Source organism: Rhinatrema bivittatum, chromosome 13 (assembly GCF_901001135.1).
Source record: "Rhinatrema bivittatum chromosome 13, aRhiBiv1.1, whole genome shotgun sequence".
NCBI classification, from domain to species: domain Eukaryota; kingdom Metazoa; phylum Chordata; class Amphibia; order Gymnophiona; family Rhinatrematidae; genus Rhinatrema; species Rhinatrema bivittatum.
This window is the reverse complement of record NC_042627.1, coordinates 52990732-53010931: the sequence shown is the minus strand read 5'-3', so window position 1 is coordinate 53010931 and position 20200 is coordinate 52990732. Positions and strand designations below refer to the sequence as shown.

Sequence of the window (20200 nt, the reverse complement as noted above, 5' to 3'; positions counted from 1 at the left end):
TTCTTGAAAGCATCTCCTCATCGGGACTAAGGCACATAGTTAAACTGTTTCATTAAAAAAACCCAAACCTCTTGATTCATCATTCTCCTGCAGAAATCTATGTAAACAGTGTTTGACCATTTATATAAACCATTGTTATTCTTGCCATACGGAGCGAATGCATGCGCCAAAGTTATTAATCAGTTACCAATGTTACCAGGTTAGCTTTTATCAATGTTATCTAGCAGTTATCAGTGTTACCAATGTATTTATAGTTCGAATTTTCAAGTAAATTGTTGTTTTTCCTGTAAACCGGAGTGAAGGCCAGCACCAAACTTCGGTATAAAAAAAACATACAAATAAATAAATAATCATAATACCCACAGAATATTGCTATCTAGCAGGCTGATTCAGTACGGTGTGCTCAGGCGGCGCACACCGTTAGCCCCCGTTAGGACGTGCGTTTTCAATGCGCTATTATTACTCCTTATATAGTAAGGGGTAATAGAGCGTAGAAAACGCGTATCCAACCCCCCCCCCCCCCCCGAAACTAATAGCACACTCAACATGCAAATACATGTTGATGAGCCTATTAGTTAGTCCCGCTCGATACAGAAAGTAAAATGTGCAGCCAAGCCGCACAATTTACTCTCAGAAATTAACGCCTGCCCAAAGGCAGGAGTTAATTTTGCCAGGCACCAGGAAAGTGAACAGAAAGGCAGAAAAAACTGCTTTTCTGTACACCCTCTGACTTAATATCATAGCGACATTAAATCGGAGGCCCCCCCCCAAAAAAAATTCTGCCCGTGGCCAGGGGGTTGGAAGACGGACGCTCAATTTTGCCGGCGTTCGTTTTCCAAACCCATGGCTTTCAGCGGGTTTGACAACAGACGCCGGTAAAATTAAGCGTCAGCTCTCAAACCCACTGACAGCCGCTGCTTCTGCCAATAAGGAGGCGCTAGAGACACGCTAGTGTCCCTAGTGCCTCCTTTTTACCGTGGGCCCTCATTTGCATACTGAATCACGCACCCAGGAGAGTGGCCTGGGCGCACGTTGGGAGAGCGGGCGCTGGCTCTCCCACGTGGTTTACTGAATCGGCCTGTATCTTAGAAACAGTGATTCTGAAACATGATTTTGAATTTTGTTTTTAAAATTTAACCATTTAGAAATGTGATCTCAACAAAAAAAAAAAAAATCTAAAAATGAAAAATGACAATGAGAACAAGCCCAAATTACCATAATCTGTCAAAAAAAAAGATATCACAAAAACAGCATCTTCATCTGTCAAATTAGTCCACAAATGCTGAGGGGAAACAACATCTCAAGAAAAACAGCAAAGTAATAAAAAAGAGACAAATTCAGGCTGTAAAAAGATTAGATTAATAAACAAACAGGTCAAAATCCTGAACTATTCCGAAGTCCAATAACAAAGGGGGAAAAACAAAACAGAGAATTAATCTTTAGCTCAAAGACGAGAATAGCTATTTTGGTCATGGGAACACTATGAGTGACTTTGGCCTTCTCTTTCAAAAACAGAGAAAGTTGTTCAGGGTAGAAAAAGTTGTCACTAGCCCAGTGCATTTTACTAAACATAAGAAATTGCCATTCTGGGTCAGACTAAGGGTCCATCAAGCCCAGCATCCTGTTTCCAACAGAGGCCAAACCAGGCCACAAGAATCTGGCAAGTACCCAAACACTAAGAAGATCCCATGCTTCTGATGCAATTAATAGCAGTGGCTATTCCCTAAGTAAACTTGATTAACAGCCATTAATGGACTTCTCCTCCAAGAACCCAGCCAAACCGTTTTTGAACCCAGCTACACTAAGTGCACTAACCACATCCTCTGGCAACAAATTCCAGAGCTTCACTGTGCGTTGAGTGAAAAAGAATTTTCTCCGATTAGTCTTAAATGTGCTACTTGCTAACTTCATGGAATGCCCCCTAGTCCTTCTATTATTCGAAAGTGTAAATAACAGAGTCACATCTACTCGTTCAAGACCTCTCATGATCTTAAAGACCTCTATCATATCCCCCCTCAGCCGTCTCTTCTCCAAGCTGAACAGCCCTAACCTCTTCAGCCTTTCCTCGTAGGGGAGCTGTTCCATCCCCTTTATCATTTTGGTAGCCCTTCTCTGTACCTTCTCCATCGCAATTATATCTTTTTTGAGATGTGACGACCAGAATTGTACACAGTATTCAAGGTGTGGTCTCACCATGGAGCGATACAGAGGCATTATGACATTTTCCATTTTATTAACCATTCCCTTCCTAATTACTAACATTCTGTTTACTTTTTTGACTGCTGCAGAACACTAAGCTGACGATTTTAAAGTATTATCCACTATGATGCCTAGATCTTTTTCCTGGGTGGTAGCTCCTAATATGGAACCTAACATCGTGTAACTACAGCAAGGGTTATTTTTCCCTATATGCAACACCTTGCAGTTGTCCACATTAAATTTCATCTGCCATTTGGATGCCCAATCTTCCAGTCTTGCAAGGTCCTGTAATGTATCACAGTCCGCTTGTGATTTAACTACTCTGAATAATTTTGTATCATCCGCAAATTTGACAACCTCACCTCATATTCCTTTCCAGATCATTTATATATATATTGAAAAGCACCGGTCCAAGTACAGATCCCTGAGGCACTCCACTGTTTACCCTTTTCCACTGAGAAAATTGACCATTTAATCCTACTCTCTGTTTCCTGTCTTTTAACCAGTTTGTAATCCACGAAAGGACATCATCTCCTATCCCATAACTTTTTAGTTTTCATAGAAGCCTCTCATGAGGGACTTTGTCAAACACCTTCTGAAAATCCAAATACACTACATCTACTGGTTCACCTTTATCCACATGTTTATTAACCTCTTCGAAAAAATGAAGCAGATTTGTTAGGCAAGACTTCCCTTGAGTAAATCCATGTTGACTGTGTTCCATTAAACCATGTCTTTCTATATGCTCTACGATTTTGATCTTGAGAATAGTTTCCACTATTTTTCCCGGCACTGAAGTCAGGCTCACTGGTCTATAGTTACCCGGATCGCCCCTGGAACCTTTTTTAAATATTGGGGTTACATTGGCCACTCTCCAGTCTTCAGGTACAATGGATGATTTTAATGATAGGTTACAAATTTTAACTAATAGTTCAGAAATTTCATTTTTTAGTTCCTTCAGTACCCTAGGATGCATACCATCTGGACCAGGTGATTTGCTACTCTTTAGTTTGTCAATCTGGCCTACTACATCTTCCATGTTCACAGTGATTTCGTTCAGTTCATCTGACTCATCACCCCTGAAAACCATCTCCGGATGGTTGCAAGGGAATTTGAAATAATATTTGGCCCATAGCTAAAGGACAAAAAACCCCTTGTATTCGGTCTAAGTAGCATAGGACATGTCAGGGAAAAAACACAAATTGTTTGACCCATGGACAGCGTATCCCTATTGCAAAAAACAACTTCAGAAACAAATTTCTAATTAGCCTCGAGCATGAGGGAAACGATCAATGTGGCTTTTCCAATCATGGTTTCTTGGACTTGTTCTAATTGATATCAGTTCCATCAGGGTGTTCTCCTGTATTGAATCTCTCCGCTGAAAGACAATACATTCTCTGTGCAGGAGGGAAAGCTTCTGACAGAAAGCATTAAACAAGTCTGTCGTCGATAAATTAGAAAACCTGAAGGTTGATAAAAACTGGTTGTTCTTGACAGAATTTTCTGAATTCTCCATCTTCTGATGGAGAACCATATTATCTTTAACAGCACCATTCATATTCCAAAAGGATAGTCATTTGACTCTTGGAAGACGCTTATCTTTTTCCGCTGTCATGCAGAGTATATGCCTATTCAGAAATAGAAACATCAAGGACTCGGACATAAACTGGCCTCTCATCCTAGTACAGAGCTGACTCACTCGTCCCTTTCCCAATCTCTTTAATTTGATAAACCTTCTACTTGATTAGCTCGGTGCAGGCAGAGACATGCTCTTCAATTCAGAATCACTCCCGATTCCATACCTGACTAAGAGAGCTTAGTGCTCTTCTCGGAGACCTCCTTGAAGAACTATACATAAAGCAACTCAACATCGATTTATATTCATAATCCACCACAGATTTATTAAAGTGAAAAAAAATGCATTTCAAGTGATATACAAGGAGCTATGTGGTGCACTAATAAGCATGCAAATAACGAATCCGCTATAAGGCTCAATAACAAATTTAAAATTTGTTGTCTGATTTTTCTGGCCGAAACATGGTGCGGTAAGTGTAATTTTATACAAAGATTTGTTTCTCCCAAATCAGACAGAAGAACACATGTTGTGGTTAATAGAAGAAAGCATGAATGTGGCTCTTAGAAGCTCAGATTGCATGGTGTGACTAAGGGCAAGCAGTGTAACATGGTACACAAACTCAATAGCAGAAGAAAAAGGTTAATTTTTTTTTAATGAGAAAAGAATGGATGCCAGGAGCTAATATTTGTCCGGGTGTTGTTGTGCCCTACCATCACGCCACTGAAGAATCGCAAGTCACTCACTAGCATGCGATAAATTCATGATTTGCTAGGACTCAAGAATATAAGAATTGCCATTCAGGGACTATCAGACTGTTTCCAGCAGTGGCCAAGCCAGGTTTCAAGTACCTGTCAAGTCCCCAAACAGCACGCAGATCCCATGCTGCTATCACGCAGTGATAAGTAGTGGCTATTCCATATTTATTGCCCCCGAAGACTTGAATGATAAAGAACAAGCATATCCAAAATCTGCAAATGTTCTAGCTCAAAAGTAATAAAGATCAGGAGTTCAAGAAAGCTGTACAATAAAAATTCCCTGCTTGCTTTAAAAACTTGTTAAATAGAAATATAGGCCAATAAATATTGATTGTATGAATATTCAACACGTTCACACAGTAGGACTACAACTAAACAGTAATGGACAAATCATGAGGCTGCCAGAAGGACATTTTTAATTGAAAAACAAACAGCTACCACAGAACTCTCCAGCACAGGGGAAAGGATGCAATGCACCTTTATTTTACAAGGATTTGCAAATGAATAATTTGGGTATTGTGATACCAACTATTACTAAAGTGAAAACAGTTGAACTGAAATGTGCTTTTATTTAGACAGATTTGTTTTGTTTACCTCTTAAAAGAAAACCACATCTTATTCTGTGTTTTTAGGGGACCTGCACATATTCCCTGCTGCATTTGTAGCTTATTTAATACTACCACTCATGTATGCTGATTATATGTACTCCTCAATAAACAGAACTTTGATAATACTAGCACCCACCCTTAACAATTCTAAACAAAACAAAACAGGGAGAGCTCCTCGGGGTACCAAATATTGTTTTTGGGATAGCCAGTCTTTCGCCCCTAACAGCAGGCCTCAATTATCATGGATGAATACAGCTAAAGCAAGTGTGGCCTTGACACTTACAACAGGAACAAAGAAGCCCACTAGGTTTGAGATAGCAACACAAGATGCCTCCAGATTTAAACCTTGTTTCGATTACAGCTGTACAAGGAAAAAAAATCAGCCTGTATTTGCACATGAAAGTCTAAAAAATAATTTGTATAGTTGGGTGTGTTATCTTTTACCAACTGCATTTGTCTCCTGAACTGTGATCTTTAACCAAGTAATAAGTCATCTTAATTTACTGGGAAGCAGACACAGCTACTGTTCAGTAAGCACGGTATGTTATCCTGAACACAAATATTTCAAAAGTAATTAAAAGTGAAATGCTGAATCCAGTGAGGGCTTTTTTCTGTGTTTAATAAGCAATGACAGGAAATGTTGCTGAAGGACAGAGCACAGGATCCATGGAAATGATCTAAGCAGTAGACCACGGTAGTTGCACACTGCATAGTGCAGTCGTATAAAATGCATCATCCCACAGTTACATGTCTCCCAAGGAAAAAAAATTGCAATTTCCACTCATTCCTGTAAGCTCTTGAGTGGAATCACACTGAATTTCCAGACCCCTCTTTATTAAAGCTGCATGGACTTTTTTTTTTTTGCCATAAATCAGCAAGGTCCTGGACCAGAATGAACAAGGAATGAAACCCGATTCCAGGATAGGATCCTCAGGGCACAGTAAAGATGATGCAAAGAAAACCTGAGGTCCAGGACCACAGACAGAGAGCTGAGGGGCAGATCTAGGCTGCTCCCTCCCTGCAGGCCTTCATTTCCTGCCTCTGGTATGAACAGAGTGGCTGCAGCGAGGTAGCAGCATTAAGCATTGGAAATCACTCTCTTGTGCTTTGGGAGAGTTCAAGCCTGAAGAAAGGGAGAACAAGTTACACGTGTCTGCATATCAGTACCCCCCAACTCTAACGGTCTGAGGGTACTGATATACAGGCATAAGGGAAAAAGCACCGGACTGCTTCTGCGGCCAAGTCCAAAAGCAAAGCAAGTCCGCATTGCCAGAATTTTCTGGAAGGGCTCCTTACCCAGTAAAAATGTTGCTAGCAGTAATTTTTTATGGGTTTGACAGTTGCTTCAGGAGGATTGGGAGTAACTGCATGGATCACCCTTAAGAGTAACCTGGTGTGACCCACACGGTGCAGTAGATATTGCCATGAGAAGCTTGCTCGGCAGACTGGATGGACTATTTGATCCTTTTCTGCCCTCATTACTCTGTTACTATGTAATATTAACCATATTGGGTTAGACTATCAAGCCCAATATCCTGTTTCCAACAGTGGCAATCCAGGTCACAAGTACGTGACAGGATCCCAAGGGGAAGATAAACTGCAAGCTGCTTATCCCAAGAATAAGCAGTGGATTTCTGCAATTCCATGTTAATAATGGGTTATGGATTTTTTATTTTTTTACAGAAACTTGTCCAAACCTTTAAACATAAAAAAAAAAAAATAGTGGATCGGTGCACAAAAACCACACAAATGAAAAACCAAAAGTTACAGGCGTGTTGCAATAACACTTAACGTGGTTGCGTATAAACAACCATTAAGGCACTGTCCCATTGACGCAGGTGCCGGGAACACTGGACCCGCGCAACTTGCTGCTGCTCCAGACCATAGTCAAGGAATAAAACAAAAAAAAAAGGTAGGTTAGTTAGCAGGGTTTTAGGGGTTGGGATGGATAGGGGAAAAGGGAGGCAGGTTAGAAAGGGGGTTTAGGAAGTTCCCTCCTAGTTCGCTTCTTTATTGGAGTGGACTGGGAGGGAATTGGGGAAAAGGCCTAGTCTGTTGCCGAATGCATCTACTAAATTCCCCCCTACTTACGCGTACAAGATGGTACTCATGCGCGCCGATATAAAATCGTGCATGCGGGTAACAGATTTTGTAATATGCGCGCGTTACGCACATGTTATAAAAATCGGTGCATCCATGTGCACGTGCCAGGAACCGTGCGCACATGGGTTTAAAAATCTACCTTTAAATGTCCAATCTCCCAGTCTTGCAATGTAACAACTGAATAATTTTGTAACAGCAAATATGATCAGTTAACTCATGGTTCCCATCTCGAAGTCATTTATAAATAAGTTAAAGAAACGTGAAGTCAGGCATGAAGAAAAATCAGGGAAAAAGGCAAGAGGATGAAAGGGAGATCCAAGAAAAAGTGCAGAGAAAAAGGATGCAGCAGAGAGCAGAAATGACATAGAATCTGAAGTCAGCGCTGGCCTGGTGGCAAGAACCGAGCACCGCCATGTGGAAGGGCCCTGGTTCGATCCCAGAGTCGGCTGGGGCTGGGGATATGGCGGAGGAAGTGTTCACAGCCTCTCAAGGCGAAACCTAGTGGTTGGATTCAGGGCCTACATTAGCAGGGTTCTGGAGCATGGCCCCTCACCCTGGACTCTCCCTGCACTGACCAGACTAGGCACGCTGGGGTGGCGGCACTGGAACATTAAATGCCAGGGGAACTAGAAAACGAATGCCTGTCGTGCCAGATCCCTGCCCTGGTTCTGATCAGGAGGAAGCTGCCAGGTCAAAGTCACAAAACACCAGCAGCAAATGACTACCAAGCATTTCTGTTCAGCGATACAAAATCCCACATCCTTCCCACTTAGGATCCGCTCGCTTTCTCCCAGAATTTCTCGAATTCCAGTTGTTTTTGCCTCCATCATTTCCAGTGAGAGATTGCTCAATGCATCCACCCCTCTTTCTGTAAAGAGCCTTCTCTTCATATTTCTGAACTCTACCCCCACCCACCTTCAAATTCACATGACCTGGGAAGAAAAAGTCATCGAAAGAGGTCCTAATTCTTCCACGGTGAACGCAAACCCTTGCGTACATGCACCACAACTAAAGGACTGCACTGTTTTTGCATTCAGACTTAGATGCCAATTTCTCAGGCTTTAGTAGATTGCTCCGTAGGAGGTGCTCACTTTGTTGAAGATCTTAGTGTTAGCTAAGAAAAGATAAACTTTTCCTACAAACCCCATTACAATACTGAACAGATGGCTGAGGCACTCCTCACAGAGAACTACTGACCAGTTTCTATCCAGTCCAGTCAGTTTACATACGAGCCGATGTGGAAATCCAAATACACTTTGCCAAAGTGAGGATGCAGCCATCATTCAGCTTTGTTCAGACTCACCGAAATGAAAATCTAAGTGTCATGACTGGCTGTGATTTTGGAAAGCTGAGGGAAGGCAACTGGATTTAATCCAGGATGCGTTGGAAAAAGGAGGTGGCAGGCTCCCATCCACTCTTGCCTTCCACCCTTTGTTTCAATGAGGCTGAAATGAAATCCGACCCGCCCGATGCATCGCTGCCACTTCTGACCGTGTCCAAGCACTCATGCACATACATATTCATATACAGGACGCGTTCAGAATAACTCGGAAAGACGTGCAAATTTCCTCTAGACTGTGTTCCCAGCAATTCTTTTGAAAATGAACCACTGATAAACAAACAAAACTCTATACTACTACACAAAGTCTAAGTATTTCAAGATCCTAATCCATGAGCAAGCACTGAAAAAACTATTTCCATACTTACTTTAACATATGCAAAATCCAAGAAATTTTCCATCTCCCAAGGCTGCCATGTAAGGAGTCTCAACTCCAAAGCCAGGGTTTTCCCTTTCAGGAAATGGTGTTTCTCCATTTTGTCTGGGGTGCTTTCCAATGAAGCTGGTGAGCAGTTCACAAAGAGACTTCACATTGCCTGTCATGGGCTGGTCTGCTGCCTTCTTCGACCCTAGACTGCAGGACCAGAATCATCTGCTTTCAACGCTCCACGTGTCCCACACGTGAAAATCTGCGGAAAGTGACGTTGCGGCCATGCACTCAATTCTCGCATTGTGTGTCCTTTTTACAAAGCCATGCCAGTATATCTCACTGACTGCACAAAGGAGTGGAGTGTTTTAGCTCAAAACCAATAATATGTAGCAAAAAAAAAAAAAAAAGTCTTGTGACACTGAAAAAAAAAAATGCTTAAATTCAAAAACAGTATTAGTAATGCCCGTTGTTTTCTCATGTCATAGTAGGACACACTGCATATAGGAACTATAAAAATGAGGAGAAAGCCAGGAATCGCCTGGGGTCTGTGGCACTGCACTAGGAGTGAGGTCGGGTCTAATGCTCCTTATATCTGCTGACATATTCCGTGAAAGTAGTAGGAACAGGACGGAGAGGCTGTGAACCATCAACCCTTCCCCTGCAACATAAACAGAGGCCGGGAAAGTTGGTACCGGCAGGCAACAACTCCCCAAAAACCAACCAAGTCAGTCCTAGCAGGTGGCTGCTGGCCCAAGTACTCACTAGTAGAGCCAGAGGTAGCCAGGTGGCAGGTTTCGTTAGGGTTTTCCAACAGTAAGCCAACTCCAGTCCAAGTGTCAACCAGACTTATTCACGGGTGAAGCGCCACAGGAAATAAAGAAACATCCCGGCTTCGGCTTGCGGGAATATATAAAAGGCACCAGCCATTTACTTCTGAATCTGGGACTCGTAGATGTCCTCTGGGGGTTCTCACCTCCGCCCTTCAGTCCTTGGATTGCCTGGAACACAGTGATGATCCCAGCAGCCTCTTTTGTGAGCTCTGAGGATGAAGTCTGTTCCTCAGGTGCAAGTCCAGGCTTCAAACTGTAGGTAAGTCTCTCTGTTCCACTCTGGCTGCTCAGACAGAGCCAACAAGATGGCTCCCAGCATTGCTCCAATCCCTCGCCCCAGCAATCACTGGTTTGAGGCTAGTCTGTGCCCTTTTTTTGCCCTCGCATCATCCCCCTAGGCACCCTCAAAAATCCTACCCAGATCCAATACAAGGGTCCCAATCCACAAGGCTCCAGTAAAATTCTCGTAAGAAATAAATAGTTTTGGGGCAGCAGCCATAACCTGAAAGAAAGCAGGCACTATCATTCAGAGGCGTGTACAACAACATGCACCCTAAGATACACCACCACAACGTACAAGTAAACACTGGCTTCTCAGGGTGGTGTAGATATCTGGCTCTCTCGAATCCACAAAGTCTCCTCTCATGCTAACGAGTCCTGGTCTGTATGGTAAAGGAAGAAGTCCATCTCTATGACCTTATGTTTGGTGATCTCCTGGTTTGAACTTACCCAACACATAAGGGACAGCCCCACCCACCTCCTTGGCTTCCCAATTGGGGTGCCCAACTGTGCAGCTCATATGCCAAGTATATGGTCACACTCTGGTAGAAACTTTAACTTTTTTTCAGAGCATGGTTGCTCCAACACACAAAGCATTTGGTATGTTCTCTTCTGGCACTCAGGACTCCACCAAGCTATTCTCTGGATCTCCCTGCCTCTTATCATAATGTCTGAAACTTGGCCCATGGGTCACTTTCATGGCACTCCAAAGTTCTCTGGATGAGCAGAATCACTTTGTGCAATTTAGAAAGGGTATTATGGAAGGTCCTCTACATCTGGTTCCGGAGCCTTGACCTAACCCATTTCTTGTGCCATGGCTACCACAGCCTGCACAATGGTTACAATACTCCTAGTCCTTTCTTGTTCACTTATGCCCCTCTGGAGCAGATGAATTGGTGTATTGCCAATATCACGAGTTACCTCCTCTCAAAGTGATGGGAGTGTCCCATCACTCATCTGCAAGCCATTAAAAGGCATGTAAAAACACTTCATTTACATGTGTCATCGGCCAGTATTAACCCAGTTTAGTACACTGGCCCACACTCATGTGGGCAAGAATGGCAATAAAGTAGAAACTGCACAGTCTGACATTGTTGGATATTCATCTGCCACCGTGAACAAGGACGTACCCAGTGGCATTTCACCAAACTTTACTTTCAAATTGAGGCCCATCTTTAGTTTGGCATGTTCTTTAGATCATCATTGGAAGATTCTTTGCATTTTCCATTCCTGAAGAACTAAAAAAAAATCCCAGGCCACTGACTTTCTTAAGAACATAAAAGATTTGCCTTGCTGGCTCTGACCACAGATCCACTGAGCCCAGCATCCTGTCTCTGACAGTGGCTAATCCAGGTCACTAGAAAGACCCAGGCAGATCCTTGTTGCTCTCTCCCAGAGATAAGCAATGGCTTCCCAAGACTGCCTGGCTAATAATTCCCTATGGACTTTTTTTCCAGAACTCATGCAAACCCCCTTTAGATCCAGCTATGCTAATTGTCTTGACCACTTCCTCCAGCAACAAATTCCACAGTTTGATTGTGCATTGAGTGACAAAATACTTTAAGATTTGTTTTAAATCAGTTACTTGTTTCAAGAGTTCTCTAGTCCTAATACTAGTGGAATGGGTACCATTTTACCTAGTACAGCTTGATAGATACAACTCGTGACGGCTTACCAGTTTGTAATTACTCAGGTCATCCCTAGAGCCCTTTCTGAAAAATGGTAGATTAGACTGGTTACAGATTACCAGTAGCATGTCCATAATTTCATACTTTAGTTCCTTTAGACCTCTGGGGTGAGTACCATCAGGTCCCCATGATTCATTACTGTTTTATTTGTCTCTAAGATCTCTTCCTGATTTACACTGATTTGTTTCTGTTCCTCAATCATCACCTACAAAGCATGGTTCCAGCATAGGAATCTCCCCAACATCCTCCACAGCGAAGCAATGAATTAATGTAGTTTTTCTAATATGGCCTTATTCTCCAAGTGTCCGTTTTATCCCCTGGTCATCCAATGGCCCAACTATGTCCATCACAAGATTTTGGTTTTTAAGGTATTTGCAGGTTCACTTGATGTTTCTTCAATTTAAAGAGATGTGGAGGCACTAAACTCTCTCTTCTTCACCATCCATAGGATTAGTACATTTCTATATACTTCATGGGACTAACATGACAATTACATTACTTCATTCTCATAGCTAGAGAACAGAAACATAGTTGCCTCACTTCTCCTAGCATCTCAGCATCATGCAATAGTAATGTAGTATTTTATTTTTCCCTCTCTCTCGTGTACGCACGCAGGCTAAAAACCTAGAAAGCCGCTCGCCATCCACTACTGATCAAAATGGTAGATAATTCCTATTTTGAATAATGGTGGGGAAACAGCTTTCCAGGTTTTTGGTCTGTGCACGTACATTCGAGAGAGAGGGCAAAATGAAGAGAGATACTATACGATGGCCCCATGATGCTGAGATGCCGGGACAGGCGTGGAAGCCATGTTTCTGCTTTCTTACATGCATACAACTGTTCAAAATTGCACTCAAGCAATATTTTTCGTGGAATAACATGGATTCTGTGAATTGTTCAATTTGTACGATACATTTTGGGTCTCTTCTACTTTACCCTTTTAGACTAACTTTCACATAGCCGGGTATATGCAGCCACTTGAGTATGCCGCTGAATAACCCAACCAGATACGTTTATCCGGCTAACTTTGCTAGCATCTGAATATGGACCTCAAAGTAACTTATATTACTCAAAGACCAGCTGTTCCTTTGCTTTTCTTTACAAAAAAAAAAAAAAAGTTATCTTAATGCCAGAAACACCGAATCATAAAAGCAACCTATGAAAAACATTATGCAATTTGTACATAGCTCCAAGTTTCCCGTGCTACCAGTTTCTGTTGTGTTTCTAACCCACATTCTGTGTTTTAAGATCCCACTTTCAGGGCTTGGCAGGAGAAGAATGCTGCGTGTGCAAGATACAAGCACATACCTTTCCATGTCAATTAATAGGCCCGCAAAGCCAGCAGTTTGTACAGCTGCTGCAGGCAAATGTTTTGATTCTGGCCAAACCTGAATTCTTTGAGACACACCCCTTCTGAAACATGAGTAAAAAAACGGCAGAGAAGGACTACAAGGCCCACCTTATCTACCGATTCCTGCTGCAATGCCACAGAGCCCACCTGATCCCAAGCTTTTCAGTCAGTTCCTCACATATTACTACTACTATTTGCATTTCTCATTTCTAAAGCACTGCTAGACATATGCCAGATACGCATAAGAGACAGTCCCTGCTTAGTGGCGCTCACAGTCTAGACAAGATACCCTGGAGTCTGTGAGAAGTATATCATATAGAAGTATTCAGGATTTAAAAGCACTTTCAAAAAGAGGTGTTTTCAAACTGGATTTGAATACAGCCAGAGAGGGAGCATACACAAGGAAAATAACACAAGGCTGCTTCTAAGGCCAAGTCCAACGGCAAGGCATGTTCAAGCAGCATTGTCTGAATTATGAAGGAGGCTGCCCACCCTGTACAAATATTCCTAGCAGTAATTTTGTTATGGATTTGACAGTTGCTTGGTTTAGATTGTAAATATTAGTACCCTTAACATAAGGCTTGGGGGTAACCATGGAGCATCGGTTACTACCCTTATTGGGGACATGGGGTAACTTGCACGGAGTGGCAGTTACTACTGTAAGAAACCTGCTGGGCAGACTGGACGGACCATTTGGTCTTTTTCTGCTATATGGATACAGGAAGTTGGAAAATGCAGTGTCAGGAGTTGGCGGTGGAGAAGAGCAACTTGCTGGATAAATGGAGGTCACAAGGGAGAGACAAGAGAAGACAGACAAGAAGGAGTTGCAGGCGAGTAAGAGAAAGTTGATCTGTATGTGGAAGCAGACAGGGAGTCAATGTAGCAACTTGAGAAGAAGAGTTACAAGGTCATAGCAACACGGAGCTGAATTGTGAATAGACTACAGTGGAGAAAGATGATTTAGGAGGAAGCTGGCAAAGAGCAGGTTGTAGTAGGCTGAACAGGAGATAAGAGTGGATGAGCATTTTGGTAGCATGCTCAGAAAGGAAGGGTCGGATTTTAGTAGTGTTATAGACGAAGGACAGACACTTTAGCAGTGATTTGGATGTGCTCAGGAAAGGAGAGAGACATGAAAGATGACCCCACATTATGGAATGAGAGAACCAAGCGGATGAGAGTGCCAGTCACAGAGAGAGAAAAAGTGGGTTTTGGGGAGGAAGGAAGATATTCCATTTTGGCCATGTTAAATTTAAAGTGGTGGTGGACATCCAAGCGGCAATGTCAGACAACTAAGCTAAAATTTGGGACTGGATGCAGGGCCTGGTTCACAGTCTTCTCCAGCTGAAGGGCAGCTTGCATGGCCTCCAGGGTGTTACCCCACTCATCACGCTCCGGCTTCTTGATGTCCTGCAACACGGCCCGGCCTCCTCGCTTGTTCTGGTACTTGAGGAATTTCTCCGCGTGCTCCCGCTCCTCGTGGCTCTGCTCCTTGAAGAACTCGGCCACATGGTGTAGGGCCACGTCGTCCCGTTCAAAGTAATAGGACATGGAGAGGTAGGTGTAGGAGGCGTAGAGCTCCATGTTCACCATGCGGTTGATGGTTGCCTCGCACTCACGGTGGAAGTTCTGGCGCACCTGGGACTCCATGACGGCGTTTCGCTGGCTCGGGTGGCGGAGAAAGAGGACAAAGTGGAGAGCAGCGGGAGGGTGGACTCGGAGGCGGTTCCGTTCAATCACTGTTGAAGCAAGAACGAGGTAGATTTGGGAGTCATCAGCATTAAAGTTTTACTGAAAGCCTTGGAAGGAGATCAGAGTGCCGAGGGAAAAAGCACAGAGAAAAAAAGAGAAGAGGGCCCAGGAGAGAGCCTTGAGGTACACCAACCGAACCATCAGAGGATACGGTAAAGGCACGATGAGAGAGGAATGAAGAAAATCAGGATAAAGCCAAATCCTGATATCCAGCCAAGTGCAGCGTGTCAAGGAATAGACAGTGAACATCCCAGGATCCTCTCTGCTTATTCTAGGCTTTCTTAAATTCTGTTATGCTTTGGTCTTCACTGCCTTCCCTGGAAGACAACTCCATGCATCCACCACCTTTTCTGTGAAGAAATATTTTCTTATGCTACGCCTGAATCCATTCCTTTTAGTCTCGTGTTGTACGATTCCCTTGTTTATAACGCCCTTTCCACTGGAAAATACTTGCTTCTTGTGCATTATTTATACCTCGGAAATATTTGAATCTCTTTACCATATCCGTTTCTCTCTCCTCTCCTTTACAGCACACATATTTAGGTTTTTATAGCTAATTTCATAAGGCTTAGGGTACAGATATGGCACCATTTTGGCAGCGCTTCTCTGGACTGCCTGTATTCTCTCAGTATCCTGGCAGAAACGCAGTCTTTAGAATTGTGTGCAATACTCCAGGATGAGGTCTCAACGATGACCTGTCCAGAGGCAATTTCCCTTCCATTTTCTACTGGTGCATTCCTCTGGGTGTTCCCACTGCCCTTTCATACTGGGGCTGCTCACCCCACAATCTCTTGCCTCATCCTCCACCCTGTACTGCTCTCTTGGATTTCTACACTTTTCTGCATTAAATCTCAATTGTTAAACTCTTCAGCACTCCTCATTTTTTCTCGTCCATATATTGCAGATCTTTGTATCATCTACCAAAAAATTAAAGACTTCCCCTACCAGTCCCTCTGCAATATCACTTACAAAAATACTGAACAAAATGGGCCCCCGGACTATTCTTTTTTTTTTTTTTGTCCCTTATTAATTATTCAATGATGCATTTTACCTAGATTTTAAGTATTTTATTTTGTTTTTTAATGGACAGAACTTCCTATTTTATGTATTAGACCTTGCTCTTAGTGTTTAATCTTGTTTAATTGTTAAATGTTGTACATCGCTTAGATTTATATGATAGAAAGGCACCAAACGAAACCTCTGAGGCACCGCATTGATATCCCCTCCTTTTCTTTGTAGTAAACTGCACGCACCCACACGTCGTTCCCTCTCACTTAACAAGCTCCTAACCCAATTTACCACCTTTTCACCCATCCCAAGGCTGTGCAGCTTATTTCTGAATGTTTTGCGTGAAACAGTATCAAAAGCCAGACTGAAAACAAAACATACTACATCCCGTGCTTGATCTAATTGTTTTGGTCACAAAGGAAAAAAAAAATATATATATATATATATATATATATTGAGGTACTGCCACATTCTAACAAACACGGCTACCCATGAAGCCCAGAACCCTGACTTGTGTGGTTCTGTGAGCGGAAGCCTGAGGAACACTTCCTTAGGGAATCCAAGACTTCTGGCAGATTAAAATCTCCCCCTTGGTTGGAGATCTTTGACTAAATCTCTCTATATTTTTTGTTTTGCACAGGAAATTTACAAATCATACTGGAAGTGTCATTTCCGCTTTCTAAGATAATCTATAATGCTTCCTCCCTTCCCCATAGCCCTGCATTTCAGTTGCTTCAATATTTTCTTTTTATAAAAAGTGCTCCTCTCCTCTCCCTTCCCTTCTGCCCTCGCTGTCCTTTTTGAAGGGATCGTAGTCAGGGATGGCTCTGTCCCAGTCATTGGATTCATTCCACCATTCCTTTGGGACATGAACAACATCCAACTCTGCCTCTGTCATTACGGTCTCCCAGACTGGGATTTTATTACAGTCTATGACCATCTGCATACACAGCCTTCCCTTGCTTCCTGTCCACATAGCATATCCTTTCTGATCTTTTCCAAGTGAATCCAAACCCAACAGTGCTGCAGCCACTCCTCGTGTAGCATAGCTGCCTTGCCATACATGAGACCAAGTCTCACGGAGCTTCACTGGCCACCTATAAGAGATTAGTTTTGACCTTTACAACACGCCAGGAGGATGGGCCATCTTCCTACTTGATCTTGGCATTCTGTAAGTAAATTGCTATTAGATGTTCCAGCTTTTTTTTTTTTTTTTTTAAGGGTAGTCTCTTGCAGTATTTTCGGTTGCCAGTCCCTTACTTTGGAATGCCCTACCTTGGGAAATTCAGGAACAGTCAGATGTTTTGTCCTTCTGGAAAAACGTTAAAACATTTCTATTTACATAGGTTTTTCCATCTAGAAACAGACATTCTCTCGTCTCTGACGTGACTAGTGTTCGCTCCTTGATCAGTGGTATAGGCTATAGTTTTACAGCATATGCAGCTTGATGTTTTCCATGTATTCGTTATATGACTGATTTTATGTACATTTTATCATTGTAATCCACCTTGAACAAGTTTGCTGGATAAGAGCGGAAGAGAAGTTCTTTAAATAAATAAAATATCCTCTGTTTGGTCTATGTGGCTCTTCATCTGGGTGCCCATCTTCCATATTACAGTCCACCAGTTCCAGTCCTGGTGCTCCTTACACTCAAATTCACATCTCCCCCATCCCAGTCTTTTCTTCTGCATAGGCATTGCAGCCCCATGATTTCCGGGTTATCTAAAGCGGCTTTTGGAAGATAAAAATTCTAATTCAGATTGAGAAAACATGCAAGACAGCACAAAAGGGCTACTTTACATGCCACCGTACTCCTAACAGATTTAAAATTTCATTTTGTACACACTATGTCCTCACCACTGTGTGTGATGCAGTCATGAATGAGCTCTTTCTTGTGCCACACTCGGGCTGCCTTAGAAAGGCTGAAGCTTTCCAGGATGCTAACGGCTATTGCATTTACATTACACTTGTATAAATTCAGCCTCTCAAAGCCTCTTTGTGGAGTGAGAGGAAAAGAAGCTTTCAAAGACTGCCTATTCGACCAGTGCTTCCCACCCCTCTTCTGGAGGCACACCTATCCAATCGGGTTTTCAGGATTGCCACAATGAATGTGCAAGAGAGATTTGCATACTTTGAAGACCCAGGGTGTGCAAATCTCTCTCATGCACATTCATTATGGGTATCCCATCCCTGACTGGCTAGGTGTGCCTCCAGGAAACTCCATCCTAGACCATGCCCAACCCTGGGCATGAGATGCAACTTCTCCTCCGAATGCATTCAACTGCTGTTAAACAAGTGAGCAGCTCACACCCGAAATCCCTTTCAGAAAAGCATCTGCACCTGAAGGTTGCAGTATGTTTTAAAATTTAAAAAAAAATCACAATTACCAAAAAGCAGAGCGCTGATCAGAGAATTCTGAATACAAGGTCTGACTGGGAATGGAAAGGCAAACAGGATTAAAAACTGCAGCTGAGTCCACCAGATAGGATAGAGTGATCAGCAGAGGTAGTAAAGAAAGCAGGAAACAGCAAGGGATGGATAAAAAGATGAGCAGGCTGGAGGGTGTGGCAGAGACCAGAAGGCTGGAGAGGGTGCATGAGAGCAGAGAGAAACCAGATTGTAGGCTGGTAGGAGTACAATGGCACAGGGCAAAACGAAACTGCAGGTTGATGGCAAAACCATGAAAAAGGCACAAAATGGGAGGAAGTGCCGTTATCAGATGCAATGGCCACCTAAGACTGTGGCTCCCAACCCGAATCCATAAATATCCCTGTTCCTCCATGACAGAGTACACACCTCTCTGTATTTAGGTTGGAGAAGGTTACTGCATGCAATAGGATGGCATTTTAGAAGAAAAAAAAAAGTGGACTTAAAACACTTTTCGTTTGTGGGGTTGGTGGCAGCAAGTGTGGTAGGTCTTGGCAAAGAGGTGGAAAAGGAGACCATATTGATGGAGGTAGGCCAAGACCAGGATGAGCAATCCACTGAGGGAGCGCCAACCTGGGCCGAATTTCAAAACTGGTTCAAAGGTTTATGCATCAATGTGGCAAGCCTAAAGCAGGAGATCATAAAGACTGTGGCCGAAATGAACAATATTTTAGAGCTAGGGAGAAGGGTGGAGGAAGACAAGTTGCAGATGGGTGAGCAGGTTTCGGACATAATTCACTAGCGGAAGGCGTGTGATGAATTAGCGCTGGATAATGAAGTGTTCGCATGGAGGATATAGAGAACAGGTCCTGTAGAGCTAACTTGCAGTTCAGAGGGGTACCGGAGTGGGACAAATTTTGGGATGGTTTTCAGATCCTGAGCAATATCTGCAGAGCAGCTCTGGGGTCTGGCAAGGAAAAGGCTGCCATCCCAGTGATTAAGTTGGCGAGAGCTCAGGGGTCACCGTGAAACAATCTACCGAGGGACATACAGCTTCATTTTAAAAGAGAGTCACTAAGCAGGCGAGGAGAACCGGCTCGATTACATGGAAGGGCCACAAAATAGAGATTTTCTGGGATCTAGCCGCACCCACTATCCATAAAAGAAGGGAGTTCTGAGAAGCTATAGCACGGCTAAGAAACAGCAATATCAAATACAGGTGGCTATTCCCCTTTGGCTTGAGATTTAACATCAGCAGGATGATGTCGCATGCTAAGACAGTGTCTGAGGTGTCAGAGATAAGGAAAGCCATGGGAATGGAGGTGCCGCAGGACAAGGCACCAGAGAGAGAGAGAGAGAGAGAGCCAGCAGGTGACTGAATGAATGGGGAACCTCCCAAGTGCCAAAGAGTGACTAAAGGCATCAGGAGACTGTGTCGGCATTTGGGAAGATCAGCATCTTCTGAGGAGGCTTCGATCTGATGGAGAATGGACGAAACTTGGTCATGCTCAAGATTTAATCAGTGTCTGCATGTTCGGACATTAGCTGACCCAGTTTCATATTTGGTATAAGAGGAACAGGAGGTTAAAATATAGGTTGAGGAGTTGCGGGGATGGTGATCTAGTGGGATGACTTCAATCTTCAAAAAGGAGGGGGTACCTCTATGAAACAAAAGGACCCCTGCCCTATGTCACAACACACAAGTCAGAGTTTCTCAATGCAAAAAACTTGGTGCTGGAAAAGCAGGAGTGGCTTACCTGTTCCTTACTGACTAGAGCAGTGGTTGCCAACCTTTTTTGATTCATGCCATACCTGGCATAGGGTTCACTTCATTGTGGCACAACACCACCTTCTCCTTTCTGCCCACACCTGCCAGCATCATAATCACCATCTTTTCCCTCTCATCTAGTATCATCTTTCCTTCCCTCTCCCCCACCCCCTGGCATCATCACTTTCTTTTCTCTATCCTTTCCCCCCC

General features: G+C 43.2%; 2 protein-coding genes across 12 annotated transcripts in view; both read right to left on the bottom strand.

The window, feature by feature from the left end:
- MYO5A (myosin VA) overlaps window positions 1–20200 on the bottom strand; it is a 226862-nt gene that overhangs the window by 196597 nt on the left and 10065 nt on the right. The gene's annotated exons all lie outside the window — the stretch shown is intronic.
- On the bottom strand, window positions 14380–14799 carry LOC115074879 (ferritin heavy chain A-like). The gene has a single exon (XM_029574830.1). The coding sequence runs from the start codon at window positions 14743–14745 to the stop codon at window positions 14380–14382; it is 366 nt and encodes a 121-aa protein (XP_029430690.1). The 5' UTR covers window positions 14746–14799.

Bases quoted from the DNA above. Each gene is read 5' to 3' on its own strand.
- LOC115074879 (XM_029574830.1), bottom strand. From the start codon at position 14,745: ATGGAGTCCCAGGTGCGCCAGAACTTCCACCGTGAGTGCGAGGCAACC.